The 20505-nt window shown below is 42.3% G+C and overlaps 1 protein-coding gene across 1 annotated transcript; it reads left to right on the plus strand.

Annotated features, from left to right (window-relative positions):
- The first annotated feature begins 581 nt into the window (after positions 1–581).
- Positions 582–2190, plus strand: nkx2.2b (NK2 homeobox 2b). The gene is made up of 2 exons (XM_063223162.1): positions 582–1137; positions 1460–2190. The coding sequence occupies exons 1-2, from the start codon at positions 810–812 to the stop codon at positions 2020–2022; spliced, it is 891 nt and encodes a 296-aa protein (XP_063079232.1). The 5' UTR covers positions 582–809; the 3' UTR covers positions 2023–2190.
- The last annotated feature ends 18315 nt before the right edge of the window (positions 2191–20505 follow it).

Consider the following 20505-nt stretch of genomic DNA (forward strand, 5'->3'; position numbering starts at 1 on the left):
CTACACACTTGAAAATTCCGTTTACATCATTTAGGACAGTCTTGTTTTTAATTGCTATGATAACCACACATGAAAGGGAATGGGGACTAAAGGATTTGAGTGATAAGACGTATATTGTTCCTCTCCTCAAACAAGAGTCGATGGCACCCCGTTTATACTCCTTGACTTAAGCTTGAATCAAAATATTGACCCAAAGGTGTTTTGTGAATTGCCCCACTTGTCTAATTAAACAACTGAGTGTTAATATAGTCAACCCCATTAGTCTTTCCCATGAATGAAAACTTTTCAGTCATTAAAAAAACGGCGAGCTTTTTCCTCGTATTTGATAAGTGCTTCAATGGGATGATGGAATCATTTCGCGCCATCTTTGCAATTAAATGTCAACACCCCCCCCTCCTGCATTTTTGCGGCATATCAATGATGAACGCTCAAACACCCCTTTTCCAAATTTCACATTCATAAACAGTCTTCATCCACTTGACTCTAAAAGAACCGCCCACATGCAGCCGCACGTTTTGTTGTTTGGTGATGCTTTGCCAGTGGCAGGTCCGTAGTAGGCTACTGTTGACATCGACCTTATATGGACCAATCGGTCTAGGGACTGTCTATACGCTGGTCTGGTCTACTCGTCCTCACCAAAGCCAGTCATGGCAGCAGTGCACCCATGAGTTGCGTCTTCATCAGCAGCCAGAGCTGGTGTCCACACTGGTCCTCAGTCGACGCATCTGCATCCTGCGACGCCTCAATCGGCAAGAAGGCTTGACGTCTCGGAATTTGTCTGGAGCGAAATACACTTGGCGTGGTTCTCTATGAAATCGTGTGGGGCCGTTTGTTTACACCCAGTTCTCCAAAACAGCGACTACTTTTTTGGACCTCGTCTTGAGGAGAGGAAAAATATGGCTTTGCGCAACACAAAGACGGGCTTCTCCGTCAAGGACCTGCTGGATCTCCCCGACGATACCAACGATGAAGGATCAGGGGCGGAGGAGACTGATGAGGACACGGCGGAGGAGGCAAGCGTGGCTAATGGGCGAAATCTCCCCGAAAGTGGCCGGCAATTATCCCTCAGCGCCCTGTGCATGACTAGTGCAAGCCAGTGCCCACGATGGCTCACGTCTGGGAATGCTTCATACACGTGTAAGAAGTTATTCACAAATGAATAGGCCTATGTGTCGAGACGATTATAGTTGTTGTTTTTAGTATTCTTCCATGTGATTGGAGGACATTTAAATTCGATTTCCAAGAATCAATCTGTGGATAAGACAGACTCCTGCTAGTAATAGTCTAGTCTTAAGATGAGTTCCTGTTTACCAGTGCAAGTACATGAGATTACAGAAATATGATGATTTGGGTCATGTATAAACAAAAAAACTGAGGAATTTGCCATTGAGAAACTTTAGAGGTTGTTTGAAATTCATCTTTTGGTGATTGTTGCAATAACGAATATTTCTTCTAACAGTGGATGCCTTGTCGGAGGACACACAACAGGACCTCAAATCCCCGGAGCTGTCTACGGATGAGTCGCAAGATAATGACAAAGAGGCCTCTGGGGATAGCGGCGAGGTGGGCAAGAGGAGGAAGCGCCGGGTGCTCTTCTCCAAGGCGCAAACCTACGAACTTGAGCGGCGTTTCAGGCAGCAGCGCTACCTGTCTGCCCCTGAGCGGGAGCACCTTGCCAGCCTGCTGCGCCTCACTCCGACCCAGGTCAAAATCTGGTTCCAGAACCACCGGTACAAAATGAAGAGGGCTCGGGCGGAGAAGGGGATGGACATGGGACACTTGGGGTCCCCGCGCAGGGTGGCCATCCCCATTCTGGTCCGTGACGGGAAGCCTTGCCATGGCCTGAAACACCAAGAACTCGCCACGACCCTGCAGGCCGGAATACCCTTCTCCCCTTTCGGTGGAGTGCAGCATCTTCACCAAATGCACCTCGGTCACCATCTCTCCCCCGAGGCCATTTCCCAACTTTCAGCCGTCCATCACGTCCATCGGCTGGCACAGATGCAACGCTGGTCACGGTGAGACGTTGCGTTGGCCATCATCGGCGATAACAAGGAGCCGCCTCCTTGATTAGGCCTAACTGCAAAAAAATAAAAACACAACCTCACCTCTTTTCTGCTCGGACTTTGACTATAGTCTATTATGCATCTCTGCAGTGAATTTGAAGTGAATTCCTTCTGATCAAAAAGACTGTCGTTGTCTTTGCCTTTGTTTTGAATGTACTGTAGATAATTTTGTCACATGAATGTAGACAAAAGTGAATTTTGTTGTTATCTGTAATGTATATTGATTTTAAATATTTATTATTGCCATAAAATAAAATGCCAGTGATTGTATTTAGACTGATCAATTTGTTTGTTTTATTGAACGCATATTTAGCAACACTTGGACAGAAAGCGAAGCCACAGTGGATGCCATTCACCACTGTTTGCGCTTTTGGACAAATTTTCTTTAGGCCCATTAGATGATTATTTTCAAAAAACTTGGTCGTAGCCCATTTCACCGTATCATTTCTTCTAGAATTTCAAACTGAATAGTTTCAAACTGAATAGCCTAATTGATTAATTTAAGATGTGTGCGACAAATAGCCGGTTAAATAGGCCCACGCTGGTAGGTTGGTCTTATCATTATGCGTCAAAGCAATTATTTTATGAAAAGGATTCGCCAAGTTATTAAAATAATTATTTTTGGGAGCATTTTTGACACTGCTTCAAAAAGAACGCTTTAGCCTATGAAGTAGCCTAACATCTTAGACTGGTCATGTAGGCCTAATTGCCCACTTTAGGCCAATCCAATTTTAAGAAAAGGATTTTTTCATAAACATTTTCTCCACAATGGACAGATCCCACTAACTTCGTGGAGGAAAAGAATCGTTTGGCTAGTCGGATTACAGTCCTTCGATTTATACAAATGTTTTTTGTTTTGTTTTTCTAGCCTAACCATAAGATACAGTTGCCAATTTAAAAAAATAGTAATTCAATTATGCCCAACACATGTTTCCACAAGATATTTCCAATTTGCGTATGCCTATAGACCTAGTCCTATATTTTCTCAGAAATCTTAAATCGAACAATTTTTATTTTCAAATGCCTAGGCCTAATAGGGGGATATGATATAAATTAAATAGCATTTAATTTAGGCCTAGACCCAGATAGTCCTACAGCGCATTGGCAGTAAAACTCTATTAGGCCTAATGTCCACACAGGTTTGAACAAGTTAGCCTACAATAGGCCTACAATCCTAACTGTTGGGCAGTACGCAACACTTGCTTTCACTTTCACGTCTCCCATCACTGCGCTGTTACGCACCGAAAGCAGAGGTTGCATTATCTCGAGTGGCCGGGTGTTAATCCCTGGAATAAAACATTGCTGACCTATAGTATGCCTAAATGGCCAACTAAAAACATTTTTTTCTCGCTCACAACTCCAAGACAAGCACAAGGCCAATCTAGGCCTACCCCTTGTCCATTTACATCTCTGTCAAGGATACTGACCTAAGGGGGAAGCAAGTCACATGATGAGAAGTCGCACAAACTCCAAATATGCCAGTTATACAATTTAGAAACAACGGCTGCTGGCCTGAAACATGAATCCATTTTTAACGTCCCTCTACCAAATTTCCAGCATACTGCCATTCATCCATTCACCACGTGGGGGTGGTATTAGACAACAAAATTGCTTTATATTATTCACTCAAACCAGTTCAGAAAATGAACGCCAGGAGAGTCTTCAGAGAATGAGTTGTGATTAGCCCATTTCCATTTCATTATGCACAGCCAGTTATTAGGCTACTATTAGGTAACACCATACATTTTTTCATCGGAAAAGGGTTTTCAAGATGGAGAGAGCACATTGAGTTTTTTGTTTTGTTTTAAAGTCTTATGAAACTGGGTTGGCTAAACATTCAAAGAGAGGCCATAAAATAGGCCCTACAACCTCCATTGGTAGTTGACTCAGCTGCAGAAACTCAAGTTTGCCAACTTATTGCAGACAAAATGTGTCATGACGTGACATTACTTTAGAGGTGTTACCTGACCATCGAAAGGTTACAGAGATTCTTGGAAAGAGACCCCTTAGGCCAGGGGTGTCAAACTCAAATTGACTGAGGACCAAAAACAAAAATCTGGAACAAAGTAGAGGGCCGAACTCAATATTTATTTTCACACATGGACTAAAATTGTGCATACATGCACTTCATACTCATAGTTACATTTCACACACACACACACTTTCCCATCATATGTTGTTCAAATGTTCTGCATATATTGTGTTGCATATGAGTGTTCTGTTTATTTGGCCTGGGCCCACTCACCAAATTTCATGCTGAAGGTGTCACGTCCAAGGAAAAGGTGCAGGACAAAGGCTGAAGTGACGTCGAAACGTAATCCAACCATGAAATAATGAAAGACAACAAAAAGGATTCTCACTCCAAAAATCCAAAATTTCATGCTCAAGCCTTGTCGCTATACATTATTGGTGTAAGTGTACTGTAACTGTAATAGCCTACATGTTTTGAAATGTTCTCATGTGCCGAATAAAATGACTCCGCGGGCAAGATTTGGCCCTAAAGATAAACTGTATTGTCAAAAATAGGCCTATGTCGGGGGGCGAAGTGGTGCAGCGCGCTAGGCCCCCCACATTTGAACTTTCATGCCTGCCCCATGGGGACCCCGGTTCGAGTCCGGACGGGGTCATTTCCCAATCCTCCCCCATCTCACTCTCCTACTCACTTCTTGTCAGCACCTCATACTGTCCTGTCAATAAAGGCATAAACAGCCCCTAAAAATATATATTTTAAAAGTAGACCTATGTCAAATATCCTGTCTTTGACGAGAGCCTCATTCCTCCTTGTCAGCTGCCGTGTTTCTAACACAGATCCCCTCGTACCTCAGTCTCTATAGAAATTAAGCGTGCCAAAACTGAGCAAATGATTGGAACCCCAAAACAAAATGGAGGATGTTTTGTTCAGTGATCCTCCAGTAGATGACCATTTGCAGCTCTGAGAATTCAATGTAAGTAATATCCAGCCTGGCTGCTGGGCCGGCACCCTACTCTAGCAGTAGTAATTGTGCTGAAGGTCTGACACTTCTAGTTCAATGTCACGGTAGAACCTGGTAAAGCAGAACCACAGTCGGTGTGAACACCAGCTAAGTTGCTTTGTGAATAGTGAAAGTGAAAGCGAAAGTAAAAGCCCATTTGGAAACTCCAACTCCCATTGTCATACAGCACTCCACAGCACACAAGTGAACACTGCACACAACGAAATTGCATTTATGCCTCACCCGTGCAAGGGGGCAGCCCTCAGTGGCGCCCCATGGGGAGCAGTGCGGTGGGACAGTACCATGCTCAGGGTACCTCAGTCATGGAGGAGGATGGGGGAGAGCACTGGTTGATTACTCCCCCCACCAACCTGGCGGGTCGGGAGTTGAACCAGCAACCTCTGGAATGCAAGTCTGACGCCCTAACCGCTCACCCATGACTGCCCGGAATAGTGTATGCTGCCGCAATGGTTTTTGTTTCCATGAGTCAGTGAGGTGAAGGACTGAATAACTGGCTTCAGGATCAGGATCGGGCCAATTCCCAGACAACCTCAAATGAATCTCTTGTGCAAGGCATGAGGCAGGGTGGGTCAAACAAGGAGCGATGCAACTACAAGCACAAGCTGCACATCCATCCAAAGCTTCACCCACAGACCTCAGACCTCACCCTCTGAAGGTAATGATACACGGCAACTTTTTGAGCAATGTTGTCAGGGAACATCATGATTGGCTATTCATTTTCTGATGGAATGGTTGAAAAAGTTGTCTGCTGCTAATGCAAGGTCTCCTAATAAATATCTTAAAGGATAACTCACACTCACAACTAACGGCCAATTTCAACATGCAGTTGTAACGCTCACACTACCCAGGACTTGCCCGTATCTGAGGGTTTTTTTTCAGCCTTTTTCCGAGATCCTGGTCATTGTAATGGGGGCATGTGTTTGTTATCATTAAAAAAAAAAACATTGTATTTATTCCCAAAAACATCCAAAAGGTTATGCAACATCAGCAGACAACAAGCAAACAGCGATTCCTTTTGAGAAAATATTTTTGAGTTCAAGGAATGAATGAATAGGAAACTGCTATTGGGATTTTTACACAGCTGTCATTGTCAAAAGCAATAGGTGTTGGGACATGGCCTTTTCACCGATTGGATTCATATTCCAGACCTGTCTATTAAATGGTCAACCAAGTTTGTTGTTGAAAGTGTTGACATTTTATGATAAAAAAGCTTCCTACACTCTGATCTCCTAGGGCGTACGAGGGTTCCATCTGAAGATTCCATCATTGTTTTCTATGGGGACCCAAACGTGCACAAAATCAACAAGAGACATGGACACGCTATAGTATAACAAATCATCTCCAAGCAGAGCCGGTCGTTTGAGATCCGTTTTGAATTTTTACAGACCTTTACATTACATTACATTGCACTTAGCTGACGCTTTCATTCAAAAAAGTTCAAAGTTCAAAGTACTTTATTTGCCATTTGTGCATAAACTAGTAGTCCAAGCACATAGGAACTCTTGTGCAGGCCCTCTGAGTCAATAAATAGAATTAAATAGAAAAATAGGAAGACAAAATACATTAAAAAGTGATAAAAATCAAAGAGGTCAAAAGAATAATAAAAAAGGTGGATCAAATGTTCTTTTTTGCCATCAGTCTCACTGTTGCTGGGAAGAAACTGTTGAAAAACCTTGCTTTTCTGGTAGGAATGCTGTCCGCTCTACTGTGTCTCAGTTTGTATGTGCAGTTCTTGTGTTTGAGCAGAGAGTTAGCTGGATGGAGTGGGTCTTTAATGATTCTCTCTGCTCTCCTATGACTGCGCTGTACATATATAGAGTCCATGGAGGGAAGTGCTGTGCCTATAATCCTCTCTGCAGTCTTGATTATTCGTTGCAAAGACTTCCTTTCAGCCTGAGTGATGTTGCCATACCAGACAGTGATGCCTGTTGTGAGGATGCTCTCTACAAGTCCTCTGTAATTCATTCATTCAAAGCGACTTGCAGTTATTATTTGTTAGGGTATTGGTTACAGTCCCTCAAGCAATGTGAGGTTCGGTGCCTTGCTCAAGGGCACTTCAGCCATTGATGGTGATGTAGGGAGAGGTCAGGGGGGATTCGAACCTTCAACCCCTAGATTGAAAGACCAACTCTCTAAACACTAGGGCACTGCTGCCCAAGAACTGCACAAGAGCAAGCAAGCAAGGAAGTTTAAACAGGACTTAGAGATTACAATAAGCGGGACTTGCTATGCAAGTCCGCTTAATTGGGGCCTATATAAATATACAATTTAGGAAAAACGCACGCACGCACGCACGCACGCACGCAAGCACACCCGGGGCGTGAGTTTGACATCCTTGCCTTATGTAAACCAAACCTGGCCAAACACTGCACCAAAATATCAATAGAAACAGTCAAGTTGTGAGTGTGTGAGAGAGAGATAGGAGAAGGGAAGACTGAGAGAACAAAATGAACAATGAACAACAGTGTAATTAACCAGTGCTCTCCCCCATCCTCCTCCATGACTGAGGTACCCTGAGCATGGTACCGTCCTGCTGCACTGCTCCATTGGGGCGCCATTGAGGGCTGCCCCCTTTGCACGGGTGAGGCATAAATGCAATTTTGCTGTGTGCAGTGATCACTTGTGTGCTGTGGAGTGCTGTGTCACAATGACAATCGGAGTTGGAGTTTCCCAAATGGGCTTTCACTTTCACTTTCACTTTCACTTTTACACAAATGAAGTATGCACACAATAAAAGGGGTCCAGGATGGATGCAATTTGAAACAATGAGTGTGTTCCAATATGCGTCCTCCATTTGTGCTTGTGGCCTCGTACCAGGAAGTAATATGTCATGATGAAATCACTGACAACAGCATTATATTTCAATATCTCGCAAAAGCCCAATTGTTAAGTCATTTTCTCATTTGCAAACTGGATGGTTAATGAACAATAGTCGCCCAAAAGTTGTTGTGGCTAGGCTGACAGCGGGGAAACTTATTTGTTTTCTCCACGGAGGCGGGGCATCAGCTAAATCTGAGGCCACAAGCACAAGTGGAGGACGCAAGGTTGCATTTTGGAATGCACTCAATGTAGCCACAGATGGGCTTTGCATTTGCTTCTGTTATATGGTTTAAACGGCAATGCTTTGATCCCATGACCCATGACCCATGACCTTTGTCAAGGTTGAATCCACTGGGCTGAGATGTGGACTATGCAATGTTTGAATGTAGATTACGTAGAGTCGGAATTCAGAATGCTCTTCAGGGATTCTTAAAAAGAATTGCTTCCGTAGGCCTATATAACGTTTTGAGTGAAGACTATTGAATGGCATGTTGTTATTTCAGAAAAGATTTTTGGTCACACTTTACTTAAAGCCTATGTCTATAGCGCATTATAAGCGCATTCATAGCAAATTATAATGTGCATTATAATTACTTACAACGTGTTATGACTACTCTCACAATGCTTCATGGTGCTTTATATTGACAGTTATGAATAACCATGAATCTAGCTTATAATACTTTATACATCCAACCAAGGGTGTCATGAGTGCTCATGACTGGCTATTAAATACAGGCTGCCTGATGGGGCTTATAGCACATTATGAGTACCTATATCCCTATATGCACAGACCTGGATGATAAACTGTCATAAGGGCTCATAAGATGCTATAATGTTCCATGTGAGATCACAAGTTATCAATGTGTGCTCAAAATAAAGTGAAGTTCATATGGATGCATCTATAATGCACTGTATGATGCACATCTATAATGTATCATAGTGTACTGTAAGTCCCATCAGGCAGCCTGTAGTTTATATCCAGTCACGAGCATTATAAGCTAGATGCATTACTGTCAACATAAAACATCATGAAACATCATGGGTGTAGTCGTGATGCATTGTAAGTAATTATAATATGCATTATAATTTGTTATAAATGCGCTCATAATGCGCTATAGATATGGGCGTCATAGAAAGTGTTACTGATTTTTTTTGTCAATATACATGGAGGGATTTTAATCAATAGACTAAGGGAAGGTCATGGATTAATCATCAACTAAAGGCTGAATCACTTCATCATTATTGAATTAATTGACAACAGTCCTCAAGTCATATTCATTATTCTGTGGTTTAACCCTTGTGTTGTGTTCAGAAGCTGCATATACCTGTGGTGTTCGGGTCATTTTTGACCCGTGATAGCAAAACCCAGCCATAAAATACCTAAAAACATTAGTTCTCATCAAATATTGTTTTCCATCTCATAGCTAACTTGGTATGTATTCATATCAATGGAAATACTACTTTATTTATTCATCTTTTTACAGGTCTTTTATCTAACATTATGCAAATCGTTTTTGATGACCAAAACTATCAAAACCTGTATACATTCACTATTAATACTTCCTAAAGTGATACAATTAGTGATTATGTTGTCCATGTACTACAGCTGATATGAGAGTACAACAACCCCTAAATTTATTTTATTAGTTTTTGAAAATTTCATCAATAGTGACATTTGTGGTGTTCGGGTCCAACCAACCCAAAGAGATTTATAGCAGGACAAAGACCAAATGTCAACTAAATTAGTTTTTCAGTGCATAAAATTAATGTTTAAATATGTTGATGTTTGTGTTTTTCAATATTTATATGATTTTAGTGTGGTAAATATACGAAATAACAATTCTGTCAGAGTCACAGCTATTCCACCAATCTAATGCAAAGATATAGGAAATGAACACCTCAATGAACATGAAAGAGTCACACTATTCATCTGAATCCACCATGCTATGAACATGGACCATTATCTCATTGCCACAACAACTACATGGAAAGTGTAAGACCAGTTCTACATGTTTGGGTGCCATTATGGATTTTTTATACGTTTTTTGGACAAAATAATGTGCAAAAAAGGTTTTTTTTTTTTTTAATTGCAAAAATGTTCATGGTATAATGCAGAAATGAATTCCCTGACCATGAAAACATATAAGTAGACACCAGAAATACATCTGTACTTCTTTCACAACAGGAGATATGACACATAGGCCATGTCTCAAATGCCGCACTTGTGCACTTCGGGCACTGTTTTTCAGTGCCTAGGGCGCTCACGCTGAAATTTTCAGTTGAGCCAGTGCACTGAAAGTGCCAGGATGATCCCCTAACAATGGCGGAAAAATGCAGTGCTTAAATGATGGACACTGCACGCACTAAACGGCAGCCATGTTGACAATGACAGGGAGGAAATGTGGCATCAGTTCAGTAGAAGAGTTTGGTCAACAGTCTCCTAATTCTGTAAGTAATGTTGATGGGACACCAACCTTTACATGCCAACCAAAGTATTGTATGTGTGATTGTTGTCCTTTGGGGTGAAGGACATGAAAATACAAGCACCAGACGCTGTGCATTGTAAACAGTAGTCAACTCATATTTTGGCAAGCTAATGGCATGCTCAGCCGTCACTTCCAGCGAGGGCACAGTGCATAGTGCTCACATTTTTCCTCGACACTATGCACTAAAGACCTCCGTGCACTGTGTGCACTATGCACTGACTGTCAGTGCACTGACAAAATTGCGCCATTTGAGACACAGCCATAGTGATTCATGGTGAGGAAAAAGCTAGTAAGGCAAGAAACATATTTTCCTCACCATGAATCACCAAATTGAGGACAAAGGGCAACAAACAGCTTTTCAGAAATGCATCCAACAACCAAAAATCTATGCCGGGTCAATTTTGACCCGAACACCGATGTTACTTTTTTTTTTTTAGACTTTTAATTATAATGCACATTATAATGACTTACAACGCATTACAACTACACCGATGATATTTCATGATGCTTTATGTTAACAGTAATGAATAACCATGAATCTAGCTTATAACACTTTATAAATCCAAGGGTATTATGAGTGCTCATGACTGGATATAAACTACAGGTGGCCTGATGGGGCTTACAGTACATTATGATGCATTATAGATGTGCATTATACAGTGCATTATAGATGCATCCATATGAACTTCACTTTACTTAGAGCACACATTGACGACTTATGATCTCACATGAAACATTATATCATCATATGAGCCCTTATGACAGTTTATCATCCAGGTCTGTGCATAGAGGGGTATAAGTACTCATAATGTGCTATAAGCCCCATCAGGCAGCCTGTAGTTAATAACCAGTCATGAGCACTCATGACACTCTTGGATTTATAAAGCATTATAAGCTAGATTCATAGTTATTCATAACTGTTAATATAAAGCATCATGAAGCATTATGAGTGTAGTCATAATACGTTGTAAGTAATTATAATGTGCGTTATAATTTGTTATAAATGCGCTTATAATGTTGGCTTTAAGTACAGCGTTACCCATATATTTTTTTTGTGTTGAAATGATTGTGACAGACGATTAGATGAAGCCTCATTCCAGGACAATAAAGGAAAGTGTGGTTTTTTTACACTTAAACTTTAAAACGGGTCAAAAATGACCCGAACACAACAGAAGGGTTAAACAAATACTACTTCAGAAGGCAAGGCTGCTTTCAGAGGGATTTTTATGCATTCCAATAGACAAAAAGAAAAAAAAAATCTGCACGCAGAGCAGGACCTCTGAATTCTGTCACAGTCCATTTCTGTTTTTTTGGGGGGGTTTTTTGTAAAGATTTGTTTTGGTCTTTTTCGACTTTATTTGATAGGACAGTGTGAGAGGTGCACTGGAAGCAAATTGGGAGAGAGACGGGGAGCAGTCAGCAAAGGACCCGGGTTGGGAATCAAACCCGGGTCAGCCGCATGGCAGGCGAGTGCCCTACCGCATGGGCACGGCGGGGCCGCCACAGTCCACTTCAAGCCCATACTGTCACTCATAGTTTAATTGAGCTAAGAAAGTGAGAGATTTCACTAACACATGAATAAATCAGCAGTTGATGTGTACAGTAGGGGTGTTAATAAAAAACACTTATTTTCACGATGTCCTGAATGAATGGTGACACTTCTTTTCACGATATACTGCTCTGGTTCGTTTTGTTCAGTAGAGGGTAATATTTCTGTTGTGATGGAAGCTCTCTCCCAGATGATAAAATAAATTGACTTTAGAATGCTACACAGCAACTGACAAACAGGCTGTAATTTTACACATTTACTGAAGTAAATATCGCAAGGCATCGCAATAGTACATCAATCGCAATGCACCCTGATAGAATGGCATCGTAGCATTCAGTGGTGTAGTCTACGTAGAACGCGGGTATACGGAGTATACCCACTTCTAAATTTCAGGGATTTCAGTATACCCACTTAAAATTGATTGATCCATTGTTTTGAATAGCACAAATACATACAGTATACTCACTTCAAAAAATGCTCAAATATACAGTATACCCACCATAAAAAAGTAGACTACACCACTGGTAGCATGTGTATTGTGATGTGCATTGAATCGTGGACCCTGTGCCAATACCCACCCCTAGTGCATAGTCTGAGGACTGGGTTCATCAGCTGAGTACTCTCTCACATGCATGTACACAGACTACAGTACAGTGTGCATTATACAGATATCTATTCTCACACACTCATAGTAATAAGCAAGCAAGAAAGCAAACACACGCACGCGCACGCACGCGCACACAGGCACACAGGGAGGGGGACAAAGGGGTATGTTGTCCCAGGCCCAGGGAGATAGAGGGCCCAGAATTGGGTCCCCATGATATTGAATGTATTGGGTAGGGGGTCCTTTCAGATGACTTTGTCCCAGGCCCAGCAAAAGCTGTCAGCGGCCCTGCATGCACACACGCACACGCACGCACACGCACACGCACACGCACACGCACACGCACACACACACACACACACACACACACACACGCTCCTCAGTTCAAGAAGATGACACTGGCTGGAAGAAGTAAAGGGCACTTTACCACAGCTGCAGAAGATTGAATATGTGGCCTTGACCCAGGCGCCACATCATTGCTACTTGACCCCCAGGAGCAGGAGTGCAGCTGCACCTGTGCCCATCCCTGCATCACGCCTGACTGACCCTGCTGGACCCTTTGTGGAGGACAGGGGGATGAAACCATTGCTGCATCCGAAAGTCCCTACACTCTCAAAAATAAAGGTACAGAGCTCGTCGCTGTGGCAGTACCCTCAAGAGGAGTACCAATGCGTCGCTTGATTGGTACTCCAAAAAAGAGGTGCGTTCAGATCCTTGGGGGTTCTTTTTTGGGGTATCAATCAAGCGACGCAATGGTACACCCCTTGAGGATACAGTCAGCGGCGTGGAACAGGGGGGGAAAACCCTGACTCATTCTTAGGGCCCAGACCACTTGGGGGGCCCACCGGGGGCCCTCCCATGGAAAATATTTTTCTTCTTTCATTTTTTTAAACATTATTTTAAAAATAATGTCAATACATGTTGGTAATTTATGTAATTCCAATATTCTCTGGAAATACATCTGTTGAATTGGCTATACTAGCCTGCAAATCGGCTATATTCTATATCATACACCCCCATTATCACGCATTGGTTTAGTCCGCCCTCTCGCGGACTTTTGATTGTACAATATGCGGAATCAACACTCACTCACGTCATTATTAGGCATTAAACGCAGCAGCCGGTTAGCAATGAAAGACTTCTAAAACACCAGGCTTTCACAAAAAGAATAGAAAGGCAAGAGAGACAGGGGAAACAAAATGAAGGAAAGCAACTGCAGCTGATTTCTTGCAAGAAAGGTGAGCCCAAATGTCAAAATTACAGCCTAGAATGTAGGATACCTAACTATCCCATTCCCATTCCGTGTGGCCTTCTGTGATAGCCGATGTCAAATGAAAAAAATAATCTCATTTTGTTGGCTATCATTGTGAACCCATATTTGTCTTTGATAGGCCTATATTCATAACAAGTGTCCCAAAAGACCAACATGGGTCGATGTTGGTTCAAATATCCAAATGATAGCAAAGCCTATTTGTAAAATGAATCCCACCCAATTTCAGAAAATATCACGAACGTGAAGATGCCCCCTGTCGCAGCAGGTGCAAATGGTGTGAACTTGAGAGAAGGTGAGCCTATTTTAGCTAATATCCTAGTCTTGAAGAAAAGCGGTTTCTCAACCGGGTGCAATGCTGCCCGCCCTGGTCATCAAATTTGCAGATTGATTCTGTCGATATTAGTCGACGTCATATTCATCAGTTGCCAATGTCAAGGTGGCGGTGCGAACAGCTGTCAGTCTTGAACCTTCATTCTGCTTTTATTTTGCGGTCTCAAAGCTCTGGTTACTTGGCCATGTCTCTGACCATCTGGCAACGCCCGTTATAGCTGAAGTGTGGTAAAATAATGACGAGATTTTGACGGGGCACCAGTCTGCGTTTTGAATGTTGCTGACGCCATTCTAATCTGCGCAAAGCGCAAGAGATGACCCTGTTTGCATAGCTCAAGAAAAGAGGCAGAGTAGCCTACCTACCTCCGTGCTGAGCAGGTAGCCTATCTGCATTGAGTGCTCATGAAAATTACAAGATAGGCTACTGTGAAATAGTTACTGGCCCATTTAAATCTGAAAGTACAGTATACGTAGTAGTAGCCTAATAAATAATGATTTCAAAGAAAAAAAATAGCCTATAGCCTAATTAGGTTCGGGGTGCCCTGACTTTCAAAGGTTGAGCGACATCAAATCCAAACAGCGATACTTTTGTTCTATTTAGGCTACTCTGCTTTACCGCAGGTTTTAAGCGACATTTCGAAGTCAGCTTCTACCAGTAGCCTAGGCTCAGCTGATTCTCTTTTCCTTGCTCTCCCAAACACTGATACGGGCAAACGTGACGTGCGTGCGGGGCAGTGCAAGTGAACGAATGTGCGCGCGAGCGCCTGTGTTTCTGTTCAGCGATGCACATTGAAGAAAGTACAGTTCAACATATCAATGTCTCGTGTGTCCATAGTGCAACAGTAGGCTGGAAGCATTGTGAAAAGAGATTTATCAGTCTCTCTCCTCCCCCTCACACCATAGTGATGAAGTGATTAAATGTCATCCCTATGAATATGATAGCCTACTTTTCATAACTGGAAATGTGAAAGATTAAGACATTTTATATTTTTAGTATGTCTATTATATCATATAATTGAAGATGAGAATGATTCAAGTGAAGGAGAGGAAAGCATAGAGGGGTATTCAGAGGAAGGCAAGAAGGATGACAATATCAGGAGGTAGGCGCGCGCACGGGGGGGTGGGGGGGGGTGGACGGTATGGGTAGGTTGGGGTGTGTGTAGGTTGGGGTGTGTGTAGGGGGGCCCATGGAAGAGGTTGTTCTTAGGGCCCCAAATTTGGTGCTACACCCCTGCACACAGTCCACAGCGACAAGCTTTGTACCATTATTTCTGAGAGTGTACAGGGGAGGAGCTATGGGGAGGGGGGAGAGAAGCACGGTATATACATGGTTTCTTCCCGGCTGCGTGCGCAGACAAGAATCCCAAAATTCTACTCGGAGGTGTTTAACATTGGGAGTTCCATTCCATCCAGTCCACTTTACTCTTGCACCTTGTATATCTACACTTTTCACTTTACCACAATGACCACCCATTGCACTTCTGCTGTGTGTGTGTGTGTGTGTGTGTGTGTGTGTGTGTGTGTGTGTGTGTGTGTGTGTGTGTGTGTGTGTGTGTGTGTGTGTGTGTGTGTGTGTGTGTGTGTGTGTGTGAGAGAGAGAGAGAGAGAGAGAGAGAGAGAGAGAGAGAGAGAGAGAGAGAGAGAGAGAGAGAGAGAGAGATTATTATGTCTTATTTAAATGTTTTTAAGTTAAACTGCACATTGGAGACTGGTCATACGCAACTTCTGTGCAAACCTTGTTACACAGATTTTTGACAATAAGGTACACTTGACTTGATTGACCTGAAGAGATGTGTGGCACTGGGTAGTAGAAAAGAGCTTCACCACTAGGGGCAGGGCTGATTGAGGTTGCAGACAAGGTGTGCACATTCCAATATGCAGACTCCCGTCCTCCACTTGAGCTTGTGGCCTCACGTTTTGCTGACACCCCGCCTCCGTGGAGAAAACTATAAAGTTTTCCCGCTGTCAGCCTAGCCACAATTTTTTGGGGACTGTTCCTCGCTCCCCATCCTGATCGCAAATGAGGAAATGACATTAGAATTGCGCTTTTGCAAGACATTGAATTCATTTTCTGTCGTCAGTGACGTCATCATACAAGCAGGCAAGTGAGCAAGGGAGGACGGAAGTCCGCATATTGGAATGCAGACAGTGGCAATGCAACAAGCAACTGATGATGGTGGGCAAGTCATTTCTCAATTTTCCAAGTCATTGTGTCCTTTCTGAAGGAAGTATCTGAACAATAACACAGACAAATGTCACAAGAGTTACTTCCTTTTCTAAACATATCATGCTTGTTGTCTGAATAACTTAACCCTTGTAAGGTGTTCGTGTTTGTGTTACATAGAAGGTGTTCGGGTCATTTTGACCCGGACATATAGAAAATTAATTTAAAAAGGAAAAATGATAGCTCATATTCACCCTCATGTTCCCTTCATTATGACTGTGAATTTCTGTGTATACATGTTTTTGAGGGTGAAAGATATAGAGAGATAAAGATAAGGAGACAGTGAAGAAAGTGAGTAAACTCTATCCAAGCTCTTGGATTGAGCCACCAGTGCTCTTACCTTGCAAGGTTGAAACATTGATGCACAACTGAGGGACCGAACAACATCTGCAGTCTTTTTTCCACACACACCCTCTGCCTTGTCTACTCAACATGTCATCGCTATAGTATCGGAGAGTTTAGAAAATATTGATGTATACGCCCCCCAAAGTGATATGGGTCAAAATGACCTGGGAACACCTCCTGTGTAATACAAATGTGCAAATGGGGGGTCATTAATTTACTTTCAGATTCATGTTCCTCACTGAAAATGAGCCAAAGCCAGTGAATCTCAGTGCGAAAGAATAATAACTGATACTATTTATCTTAAGCAAAAAACTGAACACCTTACAAGGGTTAGCCTTCAATTTAAAACTGACTTCCTGTGCATTACTGGCTTTGGTATTCATAGCACAAGCACAATAAACCCACAAACCTCCACAGAAAGTGTAGGGGTATATGAACGCAGTCAATATGAAATATACATTTAAAAAGACCCAATTGTACAGAGGGTATTGTTGAATAGCAGAAAATTTAAATTGAAACACTGATGCAAATGTATGCACAGCCCCACAAGAAAAGAATATAAATAATTATTCTTACATTTTTATTGTTTGTTGTCTTTTCTCTTAATGTGTTGTTTATTGTGTTGATAAGGTTGTGTGTGATTTACTGCCAAATTTCTGTCTAAAGAGACGATAAAGGGTTATCTTATATCAGTGGTTCTCAAACTTTCCCCATCATTCCCCCCTTTGGAGGGTCTGGATGCTTCTGAGCCCTCCCGAACAACAGCAGTACTTGCGCAGACTGGTTTTACAAGCGCTGCGCAGAATCAAAGGAAATGTGACTGGTGAGATAAAATAAAGAGGGATGTGTGTTCATTTCCTATGCTATTCAAATTTATGACAATTTATAAAACAATATTGGTGAGGGCTTAAAATGTGTTGCTTGGAGAGACAGGAAATCCAAAACCCAAAATCAGATGTCACACGCCCCACTTTGAGAAACACTGTCTTATATCATCTTATATTATTTTAATGAGTAAATAATAAGAAATGATGAAGTAGAAGCAGATCTGAACAAGGCTATCTGTTTCCACTGAGTTTCTGCAAATCATTATTAAATTATTTTAGTTAACGTGTGCAGGAACAGGGTCCATATAATGCTTGTATTGTGAGAAAAGTTTCTAAGAAAGTCTTTTAGGCACTGTTAATATTGTAACCATAGCCAGGACAGAGGGGTATGCTGCTGTATTACCTGCACTAAACACACACACACACACACACACACACACACACACACACACACACACACACACACACACACACACACACACACACACACACACACACACACACACACACACACACACACACACACACACACTGCTGCTGGTGTACTTGATAGACCTATTTTAATATTTATTTTTCTTCAAATGTTACTATTACTATGTCAGAACGCTATAAAGGACTTTCAGGAAAAGCACAACACATACCTCCTCTTAATGTATGTTCTCTACAAGCCTTCTGTTGTCCAGTCTTGCACTTTAAATGTCTGTATGAGTCCATACTGTCTTATGTCCATGTATGAGTACTGTCTATGTCTATACTGTCTATGTCCTTACCTAGATTAGTCTATGTCTGCATGGGAAAGCAAGAAATGTAATTTCAAATTCTTTGTATGACCAGTGGAATGCATCTGGACCATGGAAAGCATTAAACTCATCTCTCTCTCTCTCTCTCTCTCTCTCTCTCTGTCTCTCTCTCTCTCTCTCTCTCTCTCTCTCTCTCTCTGTCTCTCTCTCAACAGCAGGAGTAGGAAGCAAAGTGGAGGGTAAGCATTAACGAGAACACACACACACACACACACACACACACACACACACACACACACACACACACACACACACACACACACACACACACACACACACACACACACACACACACACACACACACAGAGAGAAAACTGCCACTGTGGATCACAGCACTATTGATTTTTATGTCTCATTGATTTCGCTTCTCCTGCTCGTCTCCCATGATCTTTGTTCGCTCGAGGGCTCTTCAGGTGGTGCCAGGGACAGACCGAAGCAGAGGCAGAGGCAGAGTGGCCTCCAAGATGCTAACGCACACATAGGGTGCATCCCAATATGTGTCCTTGCCTCCTCCACTTGTGCTTGTCTCCTCGTCCCGCCTCCTGGCCCCTCCTCCGTGGAGAAAACGATAAAGTTTCCCAGCTGTCAGCCTCGCCACAACAACTTTTGAGGGACTGTTTTTCATTCACCATCCCAATTGCAAATGAGAAAAAGACTTTACAATTGAGCTTTTGCAAGATATTGAAATATAATGCTGTTGTCAGTGATGTCATCATGACGAGAAGCAAGTGGAGGAGGCAAGTGGAGGAGGCAAGGTCACATATTGGGATGCACTCATAGCCAGCTTACCCCATATAGCAATGCCACGGCATGAGGGCGAACAAGAGTTCAAGAGCAACAAGAATTCACTTACGGCTGTTCTAATCTACAGAGTGAAACTTCTGTGTAACAACACACACACACACTGCATGTGCGTATGTGCATTGCGCACACACACACGTACACGCATGTGTGCGCACGCACGGACGGACGGACGGACGGACGGACGGACGGACGCACGCACGCACGCACGCACGCACGCACGCACGCACGCACGCACACACACACACACACACAGAGGAAGTGAGCACACTCCTGCTGCTGACCAGAGGTATTTTCTGTTGCTGCGTCCTCCTCAGGCTCCAGGGGGCTCAGGTGGTGGAGAGATGTCCTTTACAGTCCAAGGCTCAAATATGTATGTCCACCCACTACGGACTTACGAATGCTTTCGACCATCTCTTTTTAAACACCAAGCACGGTGACTGAATGGCAGACGTTTTCCAATCATGAGTTCTTTGGTACATTCCCAGAGGTTGTTGGCCATTAAAAATAATGTGAATGTCCAGTGGGTAGATTTTCCTCAAATTCACCAGGGCCAAGCAGTGGCAGCTCCTTTCCTTTACTGTATTTCTCAATTGGTTTTGTACATTTCTCGAATCTCTCTCGCAATTTGCAAAACATAATATTTATTCTCAAAACAGCTTTAACAAATGGCAAAACACGGTGGATAACCTGCAAAACCGAGTCTCTTGCTCAAAACCCTTATTTGTCTTTCAAAAACCACGTTTTTGTGTCAATGAACGTATCAGCGCCAGCAGAATGGTTAGTCATTGTGTCATAGTGTATGGACAAGCTAGACAAATCAATTTCTCATGTTGTCAATTGAATAGTACACTCTTGAGGATCTTTTCTGAAGCGAAATGTTGTTTAAATTGGATGGGAAATGTTGTAAATTCAGTTTTATATTACATTGATCAGATAAGATTGAGATAGTTTCATGCATTCAGTGACAAAGCTTTTTGAGTGATATGACAAAAGCAATTGATAATGTACGAAATCACTGAGAATTGTACACAGCCATGGCATGGTGGACGAGAGCATTTGCTATATGCCGAAAACAATGAGAAACTGATTTGACCATGTGCACAGGTAACACCAGGAAGTCACAATTGAACAAAGACTTTTGAGAATCATTATTCTGTTGTGAGAAATGTACAAAACCAAATGAGAAAAACTGTAATAAGTAGGCTACCGTATGTTCAGTTCAGTTCAGTAGCTTTTATTTGTTCCAGTATGAGCAATTTTTTTTTTATTATTTTTTGTTTTTTACAAATGTGTCCATTAGTAGTAGCTTTTATTTGCTCCAGTATGAGCAATTTTTTTAAATTATTTTTTATTTTTTACTAGAGATGCACCGGATCCTGATTT

This window comes from Engraulis encrasicolus, chromosome 18, assembly GCF_034702125.1.
Source record: "Engraulis encrasicolus isolate BLACKSEA-1 chromosome 18, IST_EnEncr_1.0, whole genome shotgun sequence".
NCBI classification, from domain to species: domain Eukaryota; kingdom Metazoa; phylum Chordata; class Actinopteri; order Clupeiformes; family Engraulidae; genus Engraulis; species Engraulis encrasicolus.

Coding starts and splice junctions, on each gene's coding strand:
- nkx2.2b (XM_063223162.1), top strand. CDS start 810: ATGAAATCGTGTGGGGCCGTTTGTTTACACCCAGTTCTCCAAAACAGC. Junction 1,138..1,459: donor TGGGAATGCTTCATACACGT/GTAAGAAGTTAT, acceptor TTCTTCTAACAG/TGGATGCCTTGTCGGAGGAC.